General features: G+C 51.3%; 7 protein-coding genes across 7 annotated transcripts; 3 read left to right on the top strand and 4 right to left on the bottom strand.

Moving 5' to 3' along the window:
- Positions 1 to 1,694: 1,694 nt before the first annotated feature.
- N7529_003737 (histidine--tRNA ligase) lies at positions 1,695 to 3,302 on the top strand (the record flags this gene model as incomplete). The annotated part of the gene is made up of 2 exons (XM_057239264.1): positions 1,695 to 2,972; positions 3,027 to 3,302. 2 exons carry the CDS (start codon positions 1,695 to 1,697, stop codon positions 3,300 to 3,302), a joined length of 1,554 nt encoding a protein of 517 aa, XP_057098559.1.
- A 428-nt stretch (positions 3,303 to 3,730) lies between these two features.
- Positions 3,731 to 5,305, bottom strand: N7529_003738 (putative ubiquinone biosynthesis monooxgenase (Coq6); the record flags this gene model as incomplete). Its single annotated transcript, XM_057239265.1, has 2 exons — positions 3,731 to 5,079; positions 5,137 to 5,305. The coding sequence occupies 2 exons, from the start codon at positions 5,303 to 5,305 to the stop codon at positions 3,731 to 3,733; spliced, it is 1,518 nt and encodes a 505-aa protein (XP_057098560.1).
- Positions 5,306 to 5,632: 327 nt separating this feature from the next.
- N7529_003739 (sorting nexin-4) lies at positions 5,633 to 7,210 on the bottom strand (the record flags this gene model as incomplete). Its single annotated transcript, XM_057239266.1, has 2 exons — positions 5,633 to 6,823; positions 6,917 to 7,210. The coding sequence occupies 2 exons, from the start codon at positions 7,208 to 7,210 to the stop codon at positions 5,633 to 5,635; spliced, it is 1,485 nt and encodes a 494-aa protein (XP_057098561.1).
- A 476-nt stretch (positions 7,211 to 7,686) lies between these two features.
- Positions 7,687 to 10,243, bottom strand: kexB (kexin kexB; the record flags this gene model as incomplete). The annotated part of the gene is made up of 2 exons (XM_057239267.1): positions 7,687 to 8,437; positions 8,493 to 10,243. 2 exons carry the CDS (start codon positions 10,241 to 10,243, stop codon positions 7,687 to 7,689), a joined length of 2,502 nt encoding a protein of 833 aa, XP_057098562.1.
- Positions 10,244 to 11,645: 1,402 nt separating this feature from the next.
- On the top strand, positions 11,646 to 15,956 carry N7529_003741 (uncharacterized protein; the record flags this gene model as incomplete). The annotated part of the gene is made up of 5 exons (XM_057239268.1): positions 11,646 to 12,942; positions 13,022 to 14,298; positions 14,352 to 14,477; positions 14,530 to 14,732; positions 14,807 to 15,956. 5 exons carry the CDS (start codon positions 11,646 to 11,648, stop codon positions 15,954 to 15,956), a joined length of 4,053 nt encoding a protein of 1,350 aa, XP_057098563.1.
- A 716-nt stretch (positions 15,957 to 16,672) lies between these two features.
- trr1 (thioredoxin-disulfide reductase TRR1) lies at positions 16,673 to 17,802 on the top strand (the record flags this gene model as incomplete). The annotated part of the gene is made up of 2 exons (XM_057239269.1): positions 16,673 to 16,694; positions 16,772 to 17,802. The coding sequence occupies 2 exons, from the start codon at positions 16,673 to 16,675 to the stop codon at positions 17,800 to 17,802; spliced, it is 1,053 nt and encodes a 350-aa protein (XP_057098564.1).
- Positions 17,803 to 18,202: 400 nt separating this feature from the next.
- aof2 (putative lysine-specific histone demethylase Aof2) lies at positions 18,203 to 21,406 on the bottom strand (the record flags this gene model as incomplete). Its single annotated transcript, XM_057239270.1, has 1 exon — positions 18,203 to 21,406. The coding sequence occupies one exon, from the start codon at positions 21,404 to 21,406 to the stop codon at positions 18,203 to 18,205; it is 3,204 nt and encodes a 1,067-aa protein (XP_057098565.1).
- Between the last annotated feature and the right edge of the window lie 626 nt (positions 21,407 to 22,032).

Consider the following 22,032-nt stretch of genomic DNA (forward strand, 5'->3'; position numbering starts at 1 on the left):
AACTAACGTTGAATTCAACTCGACTCAACAAAGAATACACATCCCGGGTGTACCGGAGGCCCCCCTCCCCAACCTCATTATATGGTTATTGGTCAGTGCCTTTCCCCAGCGGAGCGGCTTTTTCCCCCACGTCCATGGGAAAGACTCCTCTCTCCATGGGCTGTACTGGGTCTCGAACGCACTCTGATTGGTTGGGAGCACGGGCCAGGGTGTCCGCCCCTCGCATGGCGTACCCAACTCGTCCAATGATCATCGTTGACGTGGAGAGTGTGGCGGATCCCCGGCCTCCAAAACAGAAATGTTGTTCCTTGAGAAGTTCTCTCCGGATTCACATTTTAGGTTGAATGCACCTCACTTCATCTATATATACGTAAGGAGTCAATTCCATGTTTCTCGGCCGCGCGGTCCATGGGGGCCTAGTACCAGTACGTCCCCGGTCTCAATATAATATTTATCAGTATTTATTCTTGAATTCAATATGTTCAATCTAGCCACTCCTTTGTTACCGGTACTCGGTGCACGTTCCCGTGTAATCTAGGTAATTCTGGTTAATTTTTCTTGACGTCGAATTATGAATCAACTAAGAGATCACATTCTGGACATCTGACCACCCTATAAGAGTTGGTTAAATTAAACGAGGTATCTAGGCGGCAATGCAGGAGACCAAGGCGCTCCGTCGGTTGCCGAATCCAGCGTTAGTGGGGGTGGCGAGACATAAGCTTGACCACCCAAGGGGCCCCTCCTAAAGGGGCTCGGCGGTAATAGAGACAGAAAAAGGCCGCATGTTGGAGTTTGGTATTTAAAGAGATAGCAAAAAGCAAAACGGAGGGAAATGCCCCGAGTTTCAAACCGTCCTAGTTCCGATTAATGACGTTGGCCTGGACTGTGGAGTAGATCGGATTCTCCCGAATTGAGTGATTGTTAGTACACCATACCATGGCTTACCTACACATCTACGTTGTTTTCCCTGACCACTCTGTTGCGTTGTTTTACGACGTTGGAGGGCCTTGAAAAAGAAAAGAGCACATGCGCATTGCCTACATTTGGATAAGCTGCATGTACCATCTCTTGAAATTACAATCAAGCTGATACAGAGAAACGTATCATATTACCTAAGGAACAATGTATTCAAAGGGTTGATAGTTATCCTTGGTAAATGATGCTTAGAACAAAATGGACCTATACCACATTGTAAATATATGAACGGGCTATTTTTGACCTTTTGTGCCTGAATCGTCAGTGAGGAGATGGAGACTAAGTTACAGGTACTCCATATATGGTGAACTTACGGAGTCGCCTCATAGGCATAGCGGCAAACAAAGCAAATAAAGCAAACAGATATGGCAATTCTATAATGTTTGTCTCCGGACAAATAGCGGAGTAACTCTCCTAAAACAGAAAGAAGCACCGAGTCGTCAGATGCCTCAGGAGACTAGGGGACCCGTGGATAAAGCCTGACAATTCTCTTTTGCGCGGGTTTTTTTTCTTTTATGACGTTCTGCCGTGTTATTCTACGCTCTACACGACGAGCAATTGCCAACCCTTTTGGCGCGTCGCCTCTTTGTCGCTTGGGTCATTGCGATTCCCTGAACCGTCGAGTCACCTTGAATAAAAATAATATCCGAGCCCCCACCATCCCCCACCAAACTTCTCCCCGCCGCAGTCGCCAGTTTTCCTCACACACTCAAGACATCATGGGGAAAGATAAAGGACCTTCATTCAACCTCAAGACCCCCAAGGGCACCAAAGATTGGTCCGGGTCCGACGCCCTCCTCCGAGACCGCATCTTCACCACCATCTCCAATGTCTTCAAGCGCCACGGCGGAACCGCTCTGGACACCCCGGTCTTCGAGCTTCGCGAGATCCTAGCTGGAAAATACGGCGAGGACTCCAAGCTCATCTACGACCTGCAGGACCAGGGCGGCGAGATCTGCTCCCTGCGCTACGACCTGACTGTGCCCTTTGCGCGTTGGCTCGCCATGAACTCCGACGTCCGCAGCATCAAGCGCTACCACATCGCCAAGGTCTACCGCCGTGACCAGCCCGCCGTCAGCAAGGGCCGTATGCGTGAGTTCTACCAGTGCGACTTCGATATCGCCGGTACTTTCGACCCAATGGTGCCCGATGCCGAGATTTTGCGCATTGTCAGCGAGGTCTTCGAGGAGCTGGGCTGGGGTGGCCGGTACACCATTAAGCTCAATCACCGCAAGATCCTGGATGGTGTTTTCGCCGTCTGTGGTGTGCCGGAGGAAAAGACCCGGCCCATCTGCAGTGCCGTCGACAAGTTGGATAAGATGCCGTGGGCAGATGTGCGCAAGGAGATGGTTGACGAGAAGGGTCTTGACGGCGAGATCGCAGATCGCATCGAGAAGTACGTTATGCACAAGGGTTCTCGCGAGCTGGTCGACTCTCTCCTAAAGGATGAGGCTCTCAACGCCAATGCCTCTGCCAAGGCCGGTCTGGAGGAAATGGCTTTGATGATGAACTACTTGGAGGCATTTAACGTGCTGGACAAGGTCTCCTTCGACATGTCTCTTGCCCGTGGACTGGACTACTACACCGGTGTTATCTACGAGGTTGTCACCGAGGGCTCGGCTGGTGTTCAGGCCAGTGCCGCTGACGCGGGAGAGCCCGCTAAGTCCGGCAAGAAGGGCAAGGGAAAGCCCTCCGAAGACGAAGATCGTTCCAACGACCCCACACTCGGCGTTGGTAGTGTCGCTGCCGGTGGCCGCTACGACAATCTGGTCGGCATGTTCCTGCCCAAGGCGCAGATCCCCTGTGTCGGAATTTCATTCGGCGTTGACCGTATCTTCTCCATCACCAAGGCACGTCTGGAGAAGGAGAAGAAGTCTGCTGCCCTGCGGAGCAGCGAAGTCGATGCCTACGTCATGGCTTTCGGTGGTAAGGGCTTCACTGGCATGTTGACAGAGCGCATGGATATTTGCCAGAAGCTGTGGAGTGCTGGCATCAGGGTAAGTAATGTCAAGTTGCAACTCAACTACATCAACAACTAACTCGTCTCTTAGGCCGAGTTCTCCTACAAGGCAAAGCCCAAGCTTCCCCAACAGTTCAAGGCCGCCGAGCAAGGCGACATCCCCTTTGCCATTATTCTGGGCGAGGAAGAGCTTGCCGCTGGCAAGTGCCGTATCAAGGAGATGGGTCTGCCCGAAGGACATGCTGAGAAAGAGGGTGTTGAGGTTACCCTCGAAACCCTGGTCCCTGAGCTGCAGGCCCGTCTCTCCAAGAAGCAGGACGGCGTTGTCTCGACGTTGGCACAGCAGCTGCAAAGCACATCTGTCTAAAATGTTAGACATCTGGGCCATCTTTTCTTATTCCTGGTTGTGATTTTTTTCTTTTTTCCTATGAGCGTGTTTCTCGGAGAGCCTCACTCTGTTCTCCCAAAATTTTATAGATCTCTTGCATTGTCGAGCTTGGAGCTTGATGGCCAACAAAAGGATACGGACGTGACTTTTTTTCCAAGAATATTAAAACCATTCATGCAGAGGTTCAGGGGTTGATAGAACTGCCAATACCCAATGATTGCATTTCCATTGTATGTTCTACAAAGAGTCGATTTCCAAAGCCTACATATGTAAATGGGCCAACTAGCACATGGCCCTAATGGACAGCAAGTCAACGACAAAATTAGGAGACAAATGCCCCAAAAGGCTTGCATATAAAAGATACTAAAAGTACAGAAGAAAAGCGATACATATACACCAACCCACACTCAATACCCCTCAGCATTCTTCATCAAGAACGACTTAACAAAAGGCAAGCGATCGACAACACCTAGGCCAAGACTCCTCGCCCAAGCCACAGGCCCCTCCCCAGGAACCGTATACATCTTATGCAGCAGATCACAGGTTGCGCCAATCTTCGCATTAGGCAAGTAGCGCTCACACGAGTAGCGCTCAAGAGTAAGTAAATCGCCGACATCCATCCCATGCGAAACAGCATACTGAATAGTCTTGGAGAGGGAGGCAACGTCCGCCAAGCCGAGGTTAAGGCCCTGTCCGGCGAGCGGGTGGATGACGTGTGCTGCGTCTCCGACGAGCGCCACGCGCGGGGAGACATACTGCGCTGCGTGACGGAAACGCAGCGGGAACGAGGCAACGGTGCCTTCTTGGACCGCTGTTGCCGGGGGAGGGATTTGGGCTGGGAGGGGCGTGTGCTGGGTGCGCCAGATGAGTTCTTCTTGGTGGGTTGCTTCGGAGGCGGACATGCCCATCATGTAGGAGAGGTCTGTCATGTCAAGGCGGAAGGCGGCGTTGACCATTGCGAGGAAGGCGGGGGTTGGCAGGGACTTGAGGTAGGCGGCGTGGGATGGGGTGGTTGACCAGACGAGGGTTGCGTGTTTATTTGGAAGGGGGAGGAGGGCGATTGGGCCACCTAGGGCTGGGAGGAAGCGCTGGTAGGCTGTTCGCTTGAAGGCGGGGAAGGGTGGTGTGGCTAGGTCCCCTAGCGCGAGGGTTGCGACGATGCCGTGGCGGCCGTAGTCCCAGCCGTGGGTTTGAATGTCTGCAAAAGAGCGGACGGGGCTGTTGATTCCATCTGCGCCAACGAGAAGACGGGCAGCGATGCGCTTGGGGGTCGCAGATTCCGCAGCTGGGCCTGTGGGCTTGATGGAGAGGACTGGCCAGGCAGAGAGGTCGGGGCCTTCGGGGTTGAGGTCGGAGCCGTTGTCAATGGAGGCGACTGTGGAGTTTGAGAAGAGAGAGAAATTCTCGTCTCCTGAGTCGGCGATTCGGCGGAGGAGAGCGCGCACCAGGTTTGCGTTTTCGGTCATTGTTGCTACGGTGCGCATGTCTTCGAATGGGGAGGTCTCCATGGACCAGTCAAACGATATTCGGGACCCGGTTTGGCCGTCCCACACCTGCATCTCTTGGTAGTCCTGAACGCGATTGACATCGAGGTGGTCGTATGCGCCAATCTTGCGCAGGAATGACACAGATGATGGGGTCAGGCTGCTGACTCTGTTGGAGAACTGGGTTGGTTCAAGATCCCAAGCTTTGGCCTTGGCGAGATCCTGGGTCTCGACGAGGGCAACTCGGAGCTTTGATGTAATGGGTGATGCGCCTGCATTGATATGCCATCAGTCAATGTTCACCTTGTCTGCAGGTGGTATATACTTACGGAGTGCGGCCAATAACCCTAGGCCCGCGGGCCCGCCTCCAACGCAAACCACGTCGTAGATGTCAGGGGAGTCGGATTTAGACCCAAATCGCCGTCTACCGGCGCCAATGCCATGGCGGCAGGACTGGCAGACGTACGGCCGGAGGATAGCTCTGGAGATCGGACGCATTTTGTCTGGGGTTTCAAGGTTGGATCGGATGATCGAGGATAGACACGGACAAAGCAAACAGTGCAAACATACATGGTTACGAAGAGTGGAGAACATGGGTTACCTACTTCTACACTTTTAAATCTTGAGACTACAAGTTTCTTTGTTCTACATATCAAACATCAAACTCAAAAGCAATTGAGATGAGCTCGGAAAATATACAGGTGACAAGTCATGATGGTATTGCGGGTATGAAACGCGGCGAATAAGCTAGCGAAAGAAATCAACATGAATAGCTATACCAAACTCCGTCCAGGTACTGCTCAATCATCAGCCGATATCGAATGCCTAAACAGCTCCAATTGCTGCAGCATCAGAGTCACGACCGGGTTCCCCCTCTCCCTCCATTTCTGCCACAAATCGCTCCCACGTAGAGAGCACACCTTGATAAAACTCGATGTGCGAATCAGCGAAAGAGCCGAGGCCGTCTCGGAACTCGACCGCCTTAATGCGTTCGAAGTCTGCGACTTCGCGGACCACTTCTTCATCAAACATTTCGGAAGTGGTCTTAGCAGACTCGACTTCGCGGGTCAATTCGTCAATGCGAAGCTCGAGCTTTCTAACACGCTCGCGACGTGACTGTTCGTGATCAACACCGCGCATGTCCTCCATTTTGGAGCGGATAAAAGAGGCAGGCGAAGAGGTTAGCGGGTTTGAGGCGTAGTAAGCGGCTGGATTGGAAGCGAGAGAGTCACGCTCCGTGACGGCTTTATTGCGGTAATCGACCAAGGCCTCGAAATCGAGTTGCTTCTGCTCGCGGGTCTTGAGCAGGGCCTTGAGAGACATAATGTAAGACTCTGTATCACGCAGCGAGCCGAGGTAGTTTTGATCGGTGTGATCTTTCAGTCCACGCAATCCGCGGGCGGTCTCTTCCACGGAAGCTGCAAAGACCTGTAATGGCATCTCGACAGCAGGCTCTAGTGGGACGAGCTTGCGGAATTGTGTCGCTAGCTCAGTGTAGTCTGTCTCCAGATCTGACTCACGTCGCGCAACCCGTGCAACAGTCTTCTCCACATGCGACAGGTCTTCGTCCAACTTATCGGCCTTCTCGCGCACCTCGATAAACCGCCGATCCGGCTTGTGCACTTTCGAAAAGGCGTTGACAAAAGTGTCGGTGAAGTTATCAAAGATACCAGTGGCTGCGCCATCAGAGCTGGTATTTGTCGAGGTCCGAGTTGAGTGCAGGCGCATGTGAGCGTTCCAGTCCGACGACTCCAAGAAGATAGTGAGCAATGGGGCCCGTCGAAGCACGGGGTGAAGGGTCAGGCGTTTCAAGAATCGATGCAGCGACCATGCCCGTCGCGTTGTGAACTCCGGCCCAAACCGGTCTCCCCGCACGTACTCCATCTTGTGCTTGTCCGGGAGTGGCGGCACCGCGCATGCTGGATATTCGCGATAGAGCGTCTTGTATAGGAAGTAGAAGTCGGTGAATCGTCGCCTGACAGTAAACTCAGGTCTTTGGAATGATTTGAAGTCGGTCTAATTTGTGTCAGTCATGATTCCTTTAAGTATATCCTGTAGTCGCCGAAGATGTCTAGGCAGCTGCACACGGGGTGTGAGAAAGGTACATACATGTGTGGTGACTAGGTAAGAGATATATGCGTCTTTTGTCCCATCGTTCTCTTTCAGTGGAGAGTCAACATGGCACTCGAGAACTCCATCGCCGATGCCCGCAAGGTCGACGGCGTCAGCCAGCGGGCCGGCCTGGGGTTCTTCGTGGGTGGAGCTCATTCTGCGCTTGCCATTGGTATCATGGTCAAATTCACTGGTTTCCGCAGCATCAGTGCCAGCAGTTGTTGGTCGCGAGGCATCGCTGTCTGGGTCATGCTTCCAGGAAACACTGTCGAAGTCGTCGTGTTGATCCATCGTGGGGGGTGTGACGGTCGGCCGTGGCAACCCGGCTGTTTTTCTTCTGAGCCCCAGTTAAGCCAGCAATAAATATTTGCAGGGAAGTGTGAAAGCAACGATTAACATGGACTGACAGGACTAAAAAAAGAACATGGGAGGGGGGAGTTTGGAGGTTGGAGCTGAGTTCGATGATCGCCGTTCCCCAAGGCGGAGTTCCCGAAGCGGCACCGTCGTCATCGCTTTATTGAAATCGACAGCATGTTTGGATTTGGATTATATACATATGTACTTTGTCTGCACTTCAAGTTACAATGTTTATTACACTGCTGGGTTCAATTCTTGCGGTATGCACAGCATGCTTGGATTCTCGTCAATTAACAGATATACAAATAGACCCAGATCTCATATCCCGTCTATGCCAAAATCAAACATCCGAAACAATATAGCATATTGACAACACCGAACAAAATGCGAATGAAATATCAACAACTAAATCAAGGCTTTTCCGGGCGGCCAGCTTGAGATGACCCATCCTCGCTGGCCTTCTCTGGGATGTTGGTCAATCCATCACGATAAGGTTCATCATCATCACTGAACATTTCCTCGTCGCTTTCGCCAGCAAATGCATTATACAGCTCACCACCACGACGCTGGGTACGGCCGGAAGATCCAGCCATTGGTTGCATCTCATCCTCGTCTTCGATCATTTCAAACTCATAGTCGTCGTGAGCCGTAGTGCGACGACGCTTGACTCGCTGCAGTTGGAAGTAAACACCCAGTCCAATGAAGAAGACAACGATCATAGCAAAAGATGCGTAGATCCAAACTTGGGTGCGCTTCGAGGTACCAAATGTTGGGAGGTAGGAGGATATATAGTCTGATGAGGTGGATGAAGGGGAGGCAGTTTCACCACCCGAGGTGGCTGAAGGTTTCTTCTCATCCTCAACTGGCTTAGTCTCAGGCTCCGCTGTCGGCTTTGCGTTTACAGGCCGGTCGTGGTGATCATCCAAATTTTCAGGGACACCGGTCTTCGTTGGGGCTGCCTCAACACTGGTCGTAGCCACATGAGCATCTTCGTAGGGATGGTCATCATCGTTCTCTTCGGGCAGGGGGTGCAGGCCTTGCTTGGCCCCGTCAGTGGCTTCACCCCAGAGATTGAGACGCCAATCGATGAAAGTCCCAGTGTCTTCATTCTTGGCAGTGTCTCTCACGATGATCGACCAATCGCCCAAGGGAGATTCACCCCTGAAGATAGGTCAACAAATCACAAATTTCAAATTAGGAAGCAGGCAGCACATACCAATGGGCAACAGACATAAAAGTCCAATCGTCGTAGCCAGCTCGCATCTCATCATTTCGGCGGGCAACACTCAGGTAGCTAACAATACCGGCAGGACTGCGCAGCTCAACGCTGATATCACCGCGGCGGGTGTGGTTAACATTCATCGTCACGGTGACATGTTCCAATTGGGCAATGTTGGCCTGTTTCATTTGATCAGCGGTCACTGTATAATGGCTCAGCAGTCCCTGGTCGCCCTCGGGGATTGCTTTGTGCACACGCAACCATGGTGAGTTGAACCATGCTTGGGGCTTTACGAGGTCCCAAGTCTTAGCAAGCTGGACCATGGTATAGGTATCGACCTTTCCGAACCCCCAGTCGTGGCTAAACTTGCGGCCAGAAGGCAGGATCTGCCAGCTGCCATCGTCTTCGCTGACGGGGACCGCAGTCTCCACCATGATGTATTGCAGATCACGCCAGGTCAACTCGGGTCGTATGCTTAGCGCAAGAGCCACACTGCCGGCGGCTAGCGGACCGGCCGCTGAAGTACCACCATGTCCGTCGAAGCACTTGTTGGCACCAACATCAGTGGTGTGGATTGCATCCTTTGATCCACTACTGTATGCAACGACAAGCTGGGCCGAGCAGGACTCCGAGTAGCTCGGGTGTTTACCTTGTCGGTCAATAGCACCGACTGTGATACTGTAGATGCTGTTGGTGTAACCATCGAAGTTACAGTTATCTCCATTTGCCGCGCCATTTCCGGCAGCAAAAACGAAAATTGAACCTTTCCCGTCTCTGCCTTTCTGGATACCATTGAGCATGGCTCGCCTGATGAGGATTCCAGGCGCATCCATCGTAGCGCCGTCGTCAATGGGGCCCCACGAGCACGAATAAATATCATTCTTGTGATAAGCATAGTTTATCGCAGCTGCCTCATCGATATCATCGATGGGCTTGGACAGAATACGAATGCCAGCAATCTTGCTGTCGTACGCAACACCAACACCACAAACATCGTTCTTGGCTGCTGCAATTTCGCCGCAGCATCGCGTGCCATGTTTGTCGTCCAGTAGAAGAGGGCGAGGGTCCGGGCCTCCCTCATTGAAATCCCATGAGCCCTCTGCGAAGTAGTTGGGTTTGAGATCATTGCTATCCATATCCAAACCGTCGTCCACTACTGCCGTGGCGATTCCCTTGCCCGTAATTCCCTCCAACCAAAGCCCTGTAACATTGAGATCATGACCGGGCTGCACGCTATTCAGAAGATGCCATTGATCATTGAAGATGGGATCGCTGATCCCTAGACTTGATATGGCGTTCTTCCGAAATGCAGCGACCTGCGGATCCTCCTTTCTCTTGTCCAGCGATTCATATGGTACGGAGGCTGGTGGGAGTCTTTTCTGAAGTCTTTGTCTTGCCGGTGCGAGCTTATGCGACCACAAGACACCGTCCAGTGGATCGTCACTGGGAGCGGGCGAATCGAGCTCGCCGGAACGCCGCCGGAGCTTTCTCTTTGCCCGTAAATTGTCCAATAAGGTTACTGTCTGAGTGGTCTGGTCTCGCGGTAATGAAAATGTATGATGACCAGCGAGTTCACCGATTTTGCCCTCGTGGCGGGCGCCTAGGACCTGTGCGATGTGGGAGGGGGAGGTGGTGTCATCGAGGTGGAGAGCGAAGAAGTCGCGGGATTCTTGGGAGCGAGGGTGTAGGGTTCCTGAGACTGCGCCCGCAAGACCCAGCGTAGCAGCAATGCCACTGATGATACGCATGATATATTGATCGGAGAAAAGGGAGGGTAGGGAGAAACGGCGGGTTCGCGATGAAGGTTCGAGGTATAGCTAGGAAGCAGTTGCCATCGACGGTTCCAGACCTTTGAATGGCAAATCAATAATTGAAATCGGGAACAAAAGCAAAGTTCTAATTAGAAGGGGTCTCCAATATGTCGGTGTTGCCAACAAATTAGAATAAGAAGAGAGACAGAGAGAGAGAGAGAGGAGACAGAAACACAGACAGAGTTGGCAAAAAGGAGGATCGTCAAGAGGCCACGCACGGGTTCATTATTGAGGGTTCTATTGGGGTCGCAACAAGCATCTACAAGAAAGATGTTAAAGGCCACATTTCTAATATATTATTCTTTACTCCGCACTCCGTACAGCACATACAGTCTGTCTAGGTACCTATAAAGGTTTGGCTTACTGATGACATACATACATTACCCCAGACAGCCTTGAAGCCGTAGAGCTCTGGAGATGCGATCGCCCATATGCTCTCAGGCGTTTCACACACAGCTGTGGAACACATTTCTTTCACTGTGATTGGGACTTTCATGGATCAAATCGCCAGAGTCTAGAGTTCTTCCAAGGCCATCATTGCACCAATTGCTGACTGTATGAGCCTCATTACACCTGCGACTGCAGGATTCAGTAGCCCGAGTGACCTTGCATAGTATTGAAGGCAAAAAAAAAAAGTTAAGTTTAAAGTCAATTGGAGCAGAAATATCTGTGGTTTTAACTGACAGCTAACATAGTACGGAGTAATAGAACAGGTAACCATACGTTGTACATAGTTCACAAACGGAGTATTAAAAGAGGGTATGTAGATTTCAACATTCCAATCTCCACCATATTTAGGCTGCTTAATATGATCTTATACTCTGATTTATTATGGAATAGATTTGTCTTTACTACTTTGTTACGGAGTACTCTGTATTCTATTTGTTTTTAAATTTAGCCAACGTCTTTCTACGTAGTTATTATTGGCTATATAAATCACCCTTGCCAAAGATGACAAGCCCCGCGCGAAGGCTGGGGATACCAGCCACCAGGATAATGTATACACCTTACCTTCAAGGATTTTTTTGCCTACCAAAACGTATCTTCTTTTTTCTCTCTTTCGAATCTTCATATCCTTGTCCAGTACTTATACATCCCCTGTTACCGCGCGTACAAAATTTGGCCTGGCAAAGTGCAAAATCGGATCGGGCCAATGGTGTAGCCTGCGTTACCTGTGTTAGGCACTTATTCCAGAACCAAAAGTCCCCTGGTCTATTCATCCTAATACTGTGACGTTGACAATATTCGTTTCAGTTGGATTCGAAATTGCACACTTGGCACCCACCAACACATTTTCCGACCATTACTGCGTTGAGTTTGGGCGCAAACACACACCGGCATGGCTGCTGTGATAATGCGCGAATCGCCCGACATGGCAAATGACAACTCTGATCCTCAGGTTGCAAATGGAGCGCAAAGGGCAGGAAGACGCAATCGCAAAGCCCCCAAATCCGACGAAAGCCATAACTACGAGGGGAATGAGGACTCGAACACACCTCACAACCCAAAAGATGCCCATGCATCGGGGAAGATAGACAGGTCCTTCTCAGCCCGAGCCCAGAATAAGCCCGAAGGGAATCTGAACTACACAACCCGCAAACCGCTTCTTTCATCAGAGCCATCAGAAGAATCTACTACACCGCGAGGTCTGCCAGCAGAATCCTCCCACCTGGAGTCTAGTACAGCCATGCCAGAAATCCAGGTTTCATCTCCACCTCCTGCACCTGGCGTATCGTCAGCCCCGGCTCGGTCGAATACCACGCGCTCGGGCCCGGCCAATGGCTCGCGACGGGATTGGGCCCCAGATCGATCACCTCTTCAAAAGTTGGAAGTGACTTTAACTGGAATTAGCAAAGAGGAAAAGCGTGCACGGGTGCAAGAGGCGGAGATGAAAGCCCGAGAACGAATTGCGCGCAAGAAGGCCGAGCAGGAGAAGGCTGATTTAGCGGCTGCCGCTGCTCGTGAAGCATCGACACAGCCTACACAACATGAAAGGCAACCACCTTCCGACACTGATAGAAGGAGCGAACGGAAAGAAGTTCCAGTCGAGGGATATAGGCGCAATGGACATGCAAATGCGCCACAACAACGGCAACCCGAAAACACCGCAACGCGTCACAGCAGGACGAGTTCGGCAAACCCTCAATATCCAGCTATCCGCCGCCCAGAGGACCCACAGTTCGCGCGTGCAGAAGACGCTTCCCCGTCATCAGCCAAGATCGGGAGTGTACCCAAACGCTCAGTCACAGTTAGCGGGCCCGCAAAACCAGGCCCTGCTATCAATATAAACCACAGCAAGTCTTTGTCTCAGGCCGGTCCTCGATCTATGCAGATTCCTTCGGCTCTCAGAACAGAGAGAGCGAATGGCCTATCACCATCACCACTTGCTCCTCAAGATAGCTCCGAGTCTCAGAGCAGGCCAAAAAATGTTTCGTTCGATGTACCTCCGCCTACACCACCGCCGATCTTTGAGTGGAGAGGTGCACAGCCTGCTCGTCTTGGAACCTGTGATTTTGATCTCCAAAATCTTGATATTAATCGAAGCAAAGCTTGGTGGGAAGGTGGTGCCAATAATGATCGCCGAAAGAGCAGGGCTTTGCCCAAGAATTATAAGACTCCCGCTCAGAAGTTGACAGGTATGATATCCCTACATTGTCTAGCAATCCATTTTGCTTGCCCAAAGAGCAGTCGAGAAATCTTGCTAACAAATTCTAGGAGTAACTGAGAATAAGGTATTCCAACCTCGCCTTTTCCTGCGATGTGGTCCTTTGCTACGATACACAGGCATCAAGCGAGTCAAGGTTGAGACAGCCGGTGAACTTGTTGACAAAGAGATCTGGCGGGGTTCTATAATGATCGTGACCGGGGACTCTCGTTCCTCGTATGAGACCCCGCCCACATTGAGACTATTTTCGCAGCCGATGGACCTTCTCCCTCCTCCGCCTGTGGAGATCAGTCACGAGGACGGAATGCAGCTGGCTCCAGAATATGTTGATCCAACAGCGGGTCTTATGAAAGTTGGCCGGGATGGCCGACCCCTTTACGTCAAGCCAGTTGAACATGTCGAGGAGGAAGTTGATCTATCGTTCCTGGAGACCGATGATGGCATCTACGAGCTCTCGCCCAGTATGATTGACTATACCAGCGAAGGTTTAAAGCAACCGATGCCTTCTAACAGAATGCATGCCGTCGACGGCGAGACAGCCAATCTACACCAGGATGTTTTAGGATCCCGGCTGTACGCCGATGCAGCAAGAGACGTCACATTCTGGAGATTTAACCTCGAGATCGAGTTAAGCTCCACGCAGCAGCGAGTCGCATATCGTATCAACCAAGGACCCGCCTTAGGGTTCTGGGTTCCCGCCGCTGGGCAATCCATGAATATCATGTTCCACAGTGGCAACGGATTCAGTGCCTCTGTAAACTCGGATCGTGTCTGCGGGCCTGACCCGCTCTGGCGAGACATTTTGAACGAGCATCAGACTCGTCCCTTCCATGTCATGATTGGAGGTGGTGACCAGATCTTCAACGACTCGGTCATCACAGAGTCAAAGTTCTTCCAGGATTGGATGAAGATCAAGAATGTGGCTGATCGATATGGGGCACCGTTCACACCTGAGTTCCGTGCTGAGCTGGAGCAGTTCTATCTTGAGCGCTACTCTGCGTGGTTTTCGCAAGGTCTCTTTTCATTGGCGAATTCCCAAATCCCCATGGTCAATATTTGGAATGATCATGAAATCTTTGAGGGCTTTGGCTCTTATCATGATGATTTCATGCAAACTTCTGTTATCTCCGGGCTTGGAAAGATTGCTTTCAAGTACTATTTGTTGTTCCAGCACCACAGTGTCCCGGATGAAACGGAGATGGATGAGCCTAGTTGGCTTCTTGGTGCTCAGCCGGGTCCCTATATTGAACAGAAGAGCCGAAATCTGTTTATGTCTCTGGGTCAAGGAGTCTCCTTTTTGGGCCTTGACTGCCGTACTGAACGACGGGTAAGATCTATTTATTCTTCCAAGTTTTCGACTATACTGACATATTCTTGCAGAGCAATGAGGTTCTCAGTGAAGAGACCTGTGATTTGTTGTGGGATCGCTGCCACAAAGAGATATTGAAAGGAGAGACCAAGCATCTGATTGTGCTCTCGAGTGTCCCTGTTGCTTATCCCAGAGTGGTATGTACACATCACGTTATACGATCAGATCCAATACTAAACTTGACAACAGGCAATGCTCAGGAACTTCATGAATAGCCGCAAATCTCTCGGCAAGGCTGGTGTGCTTGGTGGCCTCGTCAATAAATCCGGTGGAAACGTCGAGGTATTCGATGACCACTGGGCTGGCAAGCATCTCAAGTCCGAAAGAACATGGTTGGTCGAAGATCTTCAAGATCTGGCTGCAGAAAAGTCAATCCGAGTCACGATTTTAAGGTAATTCCATACCCTACTGAGCAGAATTCTCAGATCATGGTGGTGTGAGCTAACTTGGTGTGTTTTTTCCCCAGTGGTGATGTTCATCTCGCTGCAATTGGACAGTTCTATTCGAACCCCAAGCTAGGTGTCGCCAAAGACCGTGATTATCGATATATGCCAAACATCATCTCTTCTGCCATTGCGGACATCCCAGAGACAGATTTGATCTCAGATATGCTCAACAAACGGAACACAGTCCACCACATGGATTCGAACACAGACGAAGATGTTATTCCCATCTTCACCCAAGATGTGAATGGTAAAGCCCGGAACAACAAGCGGCTTTTACCACGTCGAAACTGGTGCTCAATCCGCGAGTACAAACCCGGCTCTACTCCGCCCGGTACTCCTGAGTCGGACATGACACCAACCCCAGAGCCTCGACCCAACAAGCTGCAGCGGACCTTGTCTCTGGGCCGTGGAGACAAAGGAAGCACGGGTACTGGCAAGCCCGGTATTCTCAGGCGCCTCTCAACCCGAGGTCCCCCTCCAACAAGGACCATGAGCTTCAACCGAGGTGACGAGGCCGCATTCACCCGACGTGCTAGTGTCGATGTACCGCCTCAGCCTAACGAGAATGGGGACAGCTACTTCGCAGGAACGACGGCACCCGCACGACCGGGCAGTTTCCACCGCCGACCAACGAACCTCAGCCAAAAAGCAGCAAAGAGGGCGGCGAAACAGGGCGATGATGGTGCAGGCACCTACATCAACCTTGAAGGTGGACTCGCCATCACCTTGAACCTAGAGATCAGCCCGCAAGACCCGGCAGGCATCACCGTACCTTACAAACTGCTGGTACCGGCACTGCATTACAATGGGTCCGAATACGACCCTCCCCCAACACAGATTGTCAAGGGCTGGAGGAAGTTCTTGCCTCGCCGAAAGAAGAACGATGGGGAACCGAACACGGAGCCCGAAGCAGAGGATGATCTCAGTGATGATGATGACGAACAAGACGATTACGAGGACGACGACCTTATCAATAATACACGTGCAAATGCCGCCACTGCCCAACAACATCCGCATCAACCAGAGTATGAGGGTTATCCCGGGAGCGAGGAGGATGATTATTCGGATAGCGAGGTTCCTCAACGACTGCCAGCGCATATGATGGTCGAACCCTACCCTCGATCTGAGGAGAAACCCCGTCCACGGAAGAAGTGGCTCGGTGTGATCTAATGTACATTATGAACTTTGGCTGTGACTTTGTTTCTTTTTTTTTCGCGATACTTATGATGTTGATGGATACTTATGACTCTATGGATTTGTGTTGTTACATGATTCCCCTAATTCAGCGAGGTTCAAGCTACCGTTTATACCTGATCGATCATAGGATTTATCTGAGTAGTTCATATATCCAGAAGCGCTGAATATATGAGATTGTAGAAGTATAGAGCCCGGGCCGAAATGATCTGATCTTATTACATCAGCCCGCGCGGTCTCGACCCCTCACGTGACATGTGCTTAGAAAGCCGATCTGGACGCAAAGACCTGATTAAGCCAAATAGAACGACCTCGGGAATTACGCTAGGTAGATCTAGTTTTTGTTCTATAATCTCGCGTGTTCTGGTCTCCGAAACCAAAAGAATATTAGTCCAGTCTCTCTGATCTCATTGCCCGGTTATCAATCACCGCATCACCTAATCCCTCCGGTCTCCACTGCCCCTCCGAAAAAAGATATAACATCTCCCCTCCTTCACTTTTTCTTCCACTTTGAGTAAAAAACCACCTTCAAGCTGTTTTCCTCAACTTTTCGTCGCCTTCCCCTCCTCCGTTCTATCGGATTAACTGCCGCCGCGGCCACTACCGTTCACCAACAATCCCCTCCTCCGACCTCGGTCTTCTCTAAGCCATTCTCGACGCCGTTGCGCGTCAATTGCACAAACTCCGCCAGAATGGTGCACTCTAAAGTAGTTAGTAAGTGGAACAAAAACAGGCCGCAATCGAATGGCCCGGCTTGCCTCGGTTCCAACAAATATCTAACCGCTTTCCAGTTATCGGCTCCGGCCCTGGTGCGCACACTGCCGCCATCTATCTCTCCCGCGCAGAGCTCCAGCCCGTCCTCTACGAGGGCATGCTCGCCAACGGCACCGCCGCCGGTGGCCAGCTCACCACCACCACCGATGTCGAGAACTTCCCCGGATTTCCCAACGGCATTGGCGGCGCCGAGCTCATGGACAACATGCGCGCACAGTCCGAGCGCTTCGGCACCGAGATCATCACCGAGACCATCTCCAGGCTGGATCTCTCTTCCCGTCCCTTCAAGATGTGGACTGAGTGGAACGACGCTGAGGGCAGCGAGCCCGTCCGCACCGCCGACGCCGTGATCATCGCCACTGGCGCCAACGCCCGCCGTCTCAACCTGCCCGGCGAGGAGACCTTCTGGCAGAACGGAATCAGCGCCTGCGCCGTCTGCGACGGTGCCGTGCCAATTTTCCGTAACAAGCCTTTGTACGTCATTGGTGGTGGTGACTCCGCCGCTGAGGAGGCTATGTTCCTCGCCAAGTACGGTAGCAAAGTGACTGTTCTTGTTCGCAAGGACAAGCTGCGTGCCTCCAAGGTTATGGCTGACCGTCTGCTCGCCCACCCCAAGTGCGAGGTTCGCTTCAACACCGTTGCCACTGAGGTTATTGGCGAGAGCAAGCCCGGCGGCCTCATGACCCACCTACGTGTCAAGGACGTTGTCTCTAACAAGGAGGAGATCGTCGATGCCAACGGTCTCTTCTACGCTGTTGGCCACGACCCCGCCAACGCTCTGGTCAAGGGCCAGGTCGAGCTCGATGATGAGGGCTACATTGTCACCCAGCCCGGCACCAGCTTCACCAACGTGGAAGGTGTCTTCGCTTGCGGTGATGTTCAGGACAAGCGTTACCGCCAGGCTATCACCAGTGCTGGATCTGGCTGCATTGCCGCTCTCGAAGCCGAGAAGTATATCGCCGAGTCCGAGACTCCCGCCAATCCCGCCGTCGAGAAGGACGCTCCCGCTGACGCCCCTGCCGAGTACAAGTCCAACCCTCTGCTTTAAATAAACCCCTTTCCGCCCTTTTGCATTGCCATGATACATGAAACATAATTTTTTGGCCTGTGTATCGAAGATTTTTACGCTGTTAGACTTCTGGTTTCTAGATGATATCTCAAATACAAGTTCCCCAAATACACTGGATACATACATTTCCACTGGTTTTCCAGATGCTGTATGATCAGTCAATTAGAAAAACCAAGATTCATAAAACATTTAAGAGATTATTTCATCTAACATAAGGCTAAATTAATACTCATAACAATATGTCCCTTAAAGAGACAAGATACCCCTTTCCCTTGGACGGCCATCTATCTGGGAAAAGGATACGGAAGTGACGAGCACAAGCCAGGAGCACACACTTTCATCTCATTTCATATCGTATCATCTCATCTTAGTTCAGTTCTCATTTCTCAGTCTTCAAACCAGGCACAGCCGCAAAAGCCGTACCAAGCACCGGCACAGGCTGCACAGTGCCTTCAGCAAGGTAATCCGGCATGACCCAGCTCTCGAAGGGATTCTCCGCACACCAGCGGTCCTTAACGAGGAAAGTGGCGGCCTCCCACTCAGCAACGTCAACTTTCCACTTATCCCAAGCCTCGGCATTTGAGCGGCGATTCTCTTCCGTCTGGTCAAGATACGGCTGTTTCTCGGCGGGCGTGGCAGAGCGCCACATCTGGCCGAGTGCGGCGCGGATTTCGTCCCGTGGAGCCTTTGCCTTGGGATTATTTGATGATTTGCGGCGGAGTTCGTCGCAATGCTCGCGGCATTGGGTCCAGTAGTCTTTTTGGTAGAAGAGGAAAGGGTTGAGGCCCGATTTTGTGGGGCGTATTGGGGCTGGGCCTAATTCGGCGTAGATTGTTGTCCAGAGGGCCTGGTCGTAAGCATCGCGACGGGTTTGTTCGGATGATACTGGTTTTCGGGAGGTGGAGGTTGGGAGTTTTGATTGGCTATTTGGAGTTTCGGGGGTGGCGGATGAGGAGACTCGCGGTTTGATCTTGGTTTGGCCGGTTGGCGTGGAGGATTTGCTTCGAGCCACTTTTGATTTTTCTGGGACCAAGGGGTGAGGCATGACGATGGGTCCGGCTATGGGCTCTATGATCTCTGATGCTGCCCGTAGGCCGGACAGGTAGGCTCCGTGGACGGTTGCTGGGTGCGTACCACAGGTGGCTTCGCCGGCAAAGTGAAGGTTGCCGATTGGTTGGGCCATAAGATCGTAATCGCCTGGCAAGGCTGCCGCAGCCACGTAGGAGTAGCTGCCGTATGTGAAGGGGTCTTGACCCCATCGAGTGATGATGGTTTCAAGAGGATCGGGGACTGTGGTGTGTTTGAACACATTGCGAAGCTGGCCAGTTACCTCTTGGATGATCTCTTCATCTGGTGTAGATTCAGCCTGGTGGGCTGCATCGCCGGGCATGAGAGCAATCAAGCATGGCAATCCAGTGGTCTTCATGACATTCCAGAAAAGATAGAAACGGCCCCTGTTTGCAGCATAGTGTTCCTGCACCATGGTGGCAGGGTCCGTCGGTTCTCGAAGAAGGCCGAACATGTCCCGCTTTGTATCCCAGAATGGCCGTTCAAAGACCAAGACAACCTTGTTCATGACTCCGAAGCCCAGTCTCTCGATTGCACCCCGTTTCCAGTCGGGAAGAGGAGGCTCGAAGTTGATTTTCTGTTGTTTCAAGACTCCAAGAGAGCCTGTGAATACGACATGGTCGGCCGTGAATGTTTCCCCGTCCTCGCACTTCACCACTGCTTTTTTATTCTTGTTGGTTCCAGTGATATCGTAAGAGATACCAGTGACAATTTTCCGGGTGCGAACATCGAGCTTTTCTGGCAGGTTGTACAGCCCATATGGTAGTTGCTGATAACCTCCAATCACTTGAGAATGCTCGCCCTCGAACTCATTACCGATATCTTGGTCCCATCCCGATAAGCTGAGTTTGTTCACATTGGTTGCATTGGAGTACTCGAGATTGGCGAAATGCCAGTTCATCAATCGCATATCCTTGGGTGTTAACGGAAGCATGCGTTGGTATTGTTTGACGCCCTCGTCCATCACTGCACCAAGAGTCTGCGTCGGAGAAACCTTGGCAATCTGGTCTAATTCAATTGTGTCGCTCACTGTGTAACCAGGGTTGAGCTTCCATCCAGTAGCCTGGCAGGTCAAAGCTGCCGGGTCATCATCTGAGTTTCCCGCGAGGTCGCTCACAACATCAATGGATGGCTCGTTTTCTGCAGTCTTGTGTTTGATGCCTCGTCGAACTCGCTTGGTTGGGACCAATAGATCGATTGTACCAGCCGCCCTTGCCTCTTCGTACTGTCGCACAGTGAGCCCATCATCGATTACGGATTCACGGCCAGCATCGATCATCTCGCGGTTTCCCTCGGCAGTTGGCAAAATCTTTGCTTTGTGACGATAAAATCCGGTTCGATCGAGTATATCATTGTAGAGTTTTTCAGCCATCGCATCTTGATTCTCATTCACGGGCGATCCGTCGATATCGTAGATCGTCGAAACGTCCCGGATTTTGTGATAATGAAGCGCTAGCTGGCCACGAACGATCTGGTCCAGCGGGTTTCCGTGATCAAAACCAACGATAATTTGAGCTCCCATTTCTGCCTTTGGGACAAGCCCATCAGGCAAACTTTCCGACTTGAGGCTGTTCAAAGGGTGTGAATAGATCCGACCGCCAACCCTTCGACGTCCCTCAAGGAGAATAACACGGGGCAGGGTGTTGGAATCACGGTATTGGCGAAAAAGACTCTCCAATTGACGTGCACATCCTAGACCTGCCATTCCAGCACCTACTACAACAATTGTAGGTCCTTCCTTTCGTCTTCCGCGTTTGGGCTTCACTGGGGCCATTGGGGCCTCCACACAACCGTGATTGATGTAACCATTGCGTGCCAGCCAGTCGTAAGCAAATGAGGCCAGGTTCATCCAGCGATAATCTTTTGCACATCCGAGTGCTTCCTCCCTGGTGACAGCGACCATCGGATTTCTGCCCCAAAGTAACAAAATCCCATTTCGGATGTTGAGGTAGATCGTGACGTGAACATGGCAGAGATGATCTTGTAGGAATTCTTGTTCTTGTCGGTGAAGAGCATAGGGGTTCAATCGGGATGCATAAGCCGCTCTAACGCATTGCTCGCCGTAAACAGAAGGATGAATTTTAGATGGGATAGACCCTCGAGGTCGGCACTTGGATAAATCGACTTGCCCACTCTCGAGTACATTCGGACCGAAAACAAACGATTGTGTAGGAATAGAACGGAGGGAATTCGGCGCGGGCGATGTGGACATTTTCGGCTCAAATGAAGATGTCAAATCCGTAGAGGTGGTCGATTCATTCGGAGTACTACTACTCACGCCATTATATAGTCTCTCTTCTGCAGCAACCATATGAGGACCTTGAGATAGGAATGTATTGGATCCAGGACCATTTTGCTCTAGATTTCCCAAAGTGATTGGTGTCGAGGTTGTATCAAAGGCTTTGTGCGTGATCCGCAGGCGCTTCGCAGGTGGTTCAGATAGTTCGGCCGATTCAGATAGAAGCTGTTCAGGATCATGCATCGTGATCTCCGGATTTGTGACATATTGAGCCATGTATGGATCTTGAACAGGGGTATTCCGGCCACCGCCTGGAACCTCATGGATGCCGCACTATGCATGTCCATAAACGGGTATCTGCAGCTCGATGGCCTTCAAAAAGAATTTCGAGGATGTTCAAATGGAAACAGAAAATAATCCTAGGGCTTCAAAAAAAAGCAATCAGGAACCGGTGGCCTGATCTCACTAATTGCTCCCCCTGGTCTTGAGAATATGTGGGATATCAAATGCTGAAGCCTTCACTCATTATTTGGTTCGCAATAGAATTCGATATGCGCAAGCCGAGGGTATACTGGCAGGGCTGAATGAATGGATCAACTGTAATTGGGTTAGACGAATTGAAGATTCATCAAAAAGGTCAAGTTAGGGAGTAAGTGAATAGATAGATCTGTGAAGAAGACCGAGGAAGCAGGGATCAGGACATACATCAAGTTCACCCCTGCCCACAAATCCTACCCTGGAAATTGGCGGAAAGCTGGCCCATCAACAGATCATGAATACCTTTTTTGAGCCAAATTGAAATTGATATCTTGTTGGTATTTGACGAAGAGACAATAATGAGAGAATAGAAAACCCTGGCTTGATTCCTCGGAAGCGGGGCGTATTTCTCAGTCCGGCGGTTG

This window comes from Penicillium soppii (assembly GCF_028829465.1).
Source record: "Penicillium soppii strain IBT 18220 chromosome Unknown utg000004l, whole genome shotgun sequence".
In the NCBI taxonomy this organism is placed as follows: domain Eukaryota; kingdom Fungi; phylum Ascomycota; class Eurotiomycetes; order Eurotiales; family Aspergillaceae; genus Penicillium; species Penicillium soppii.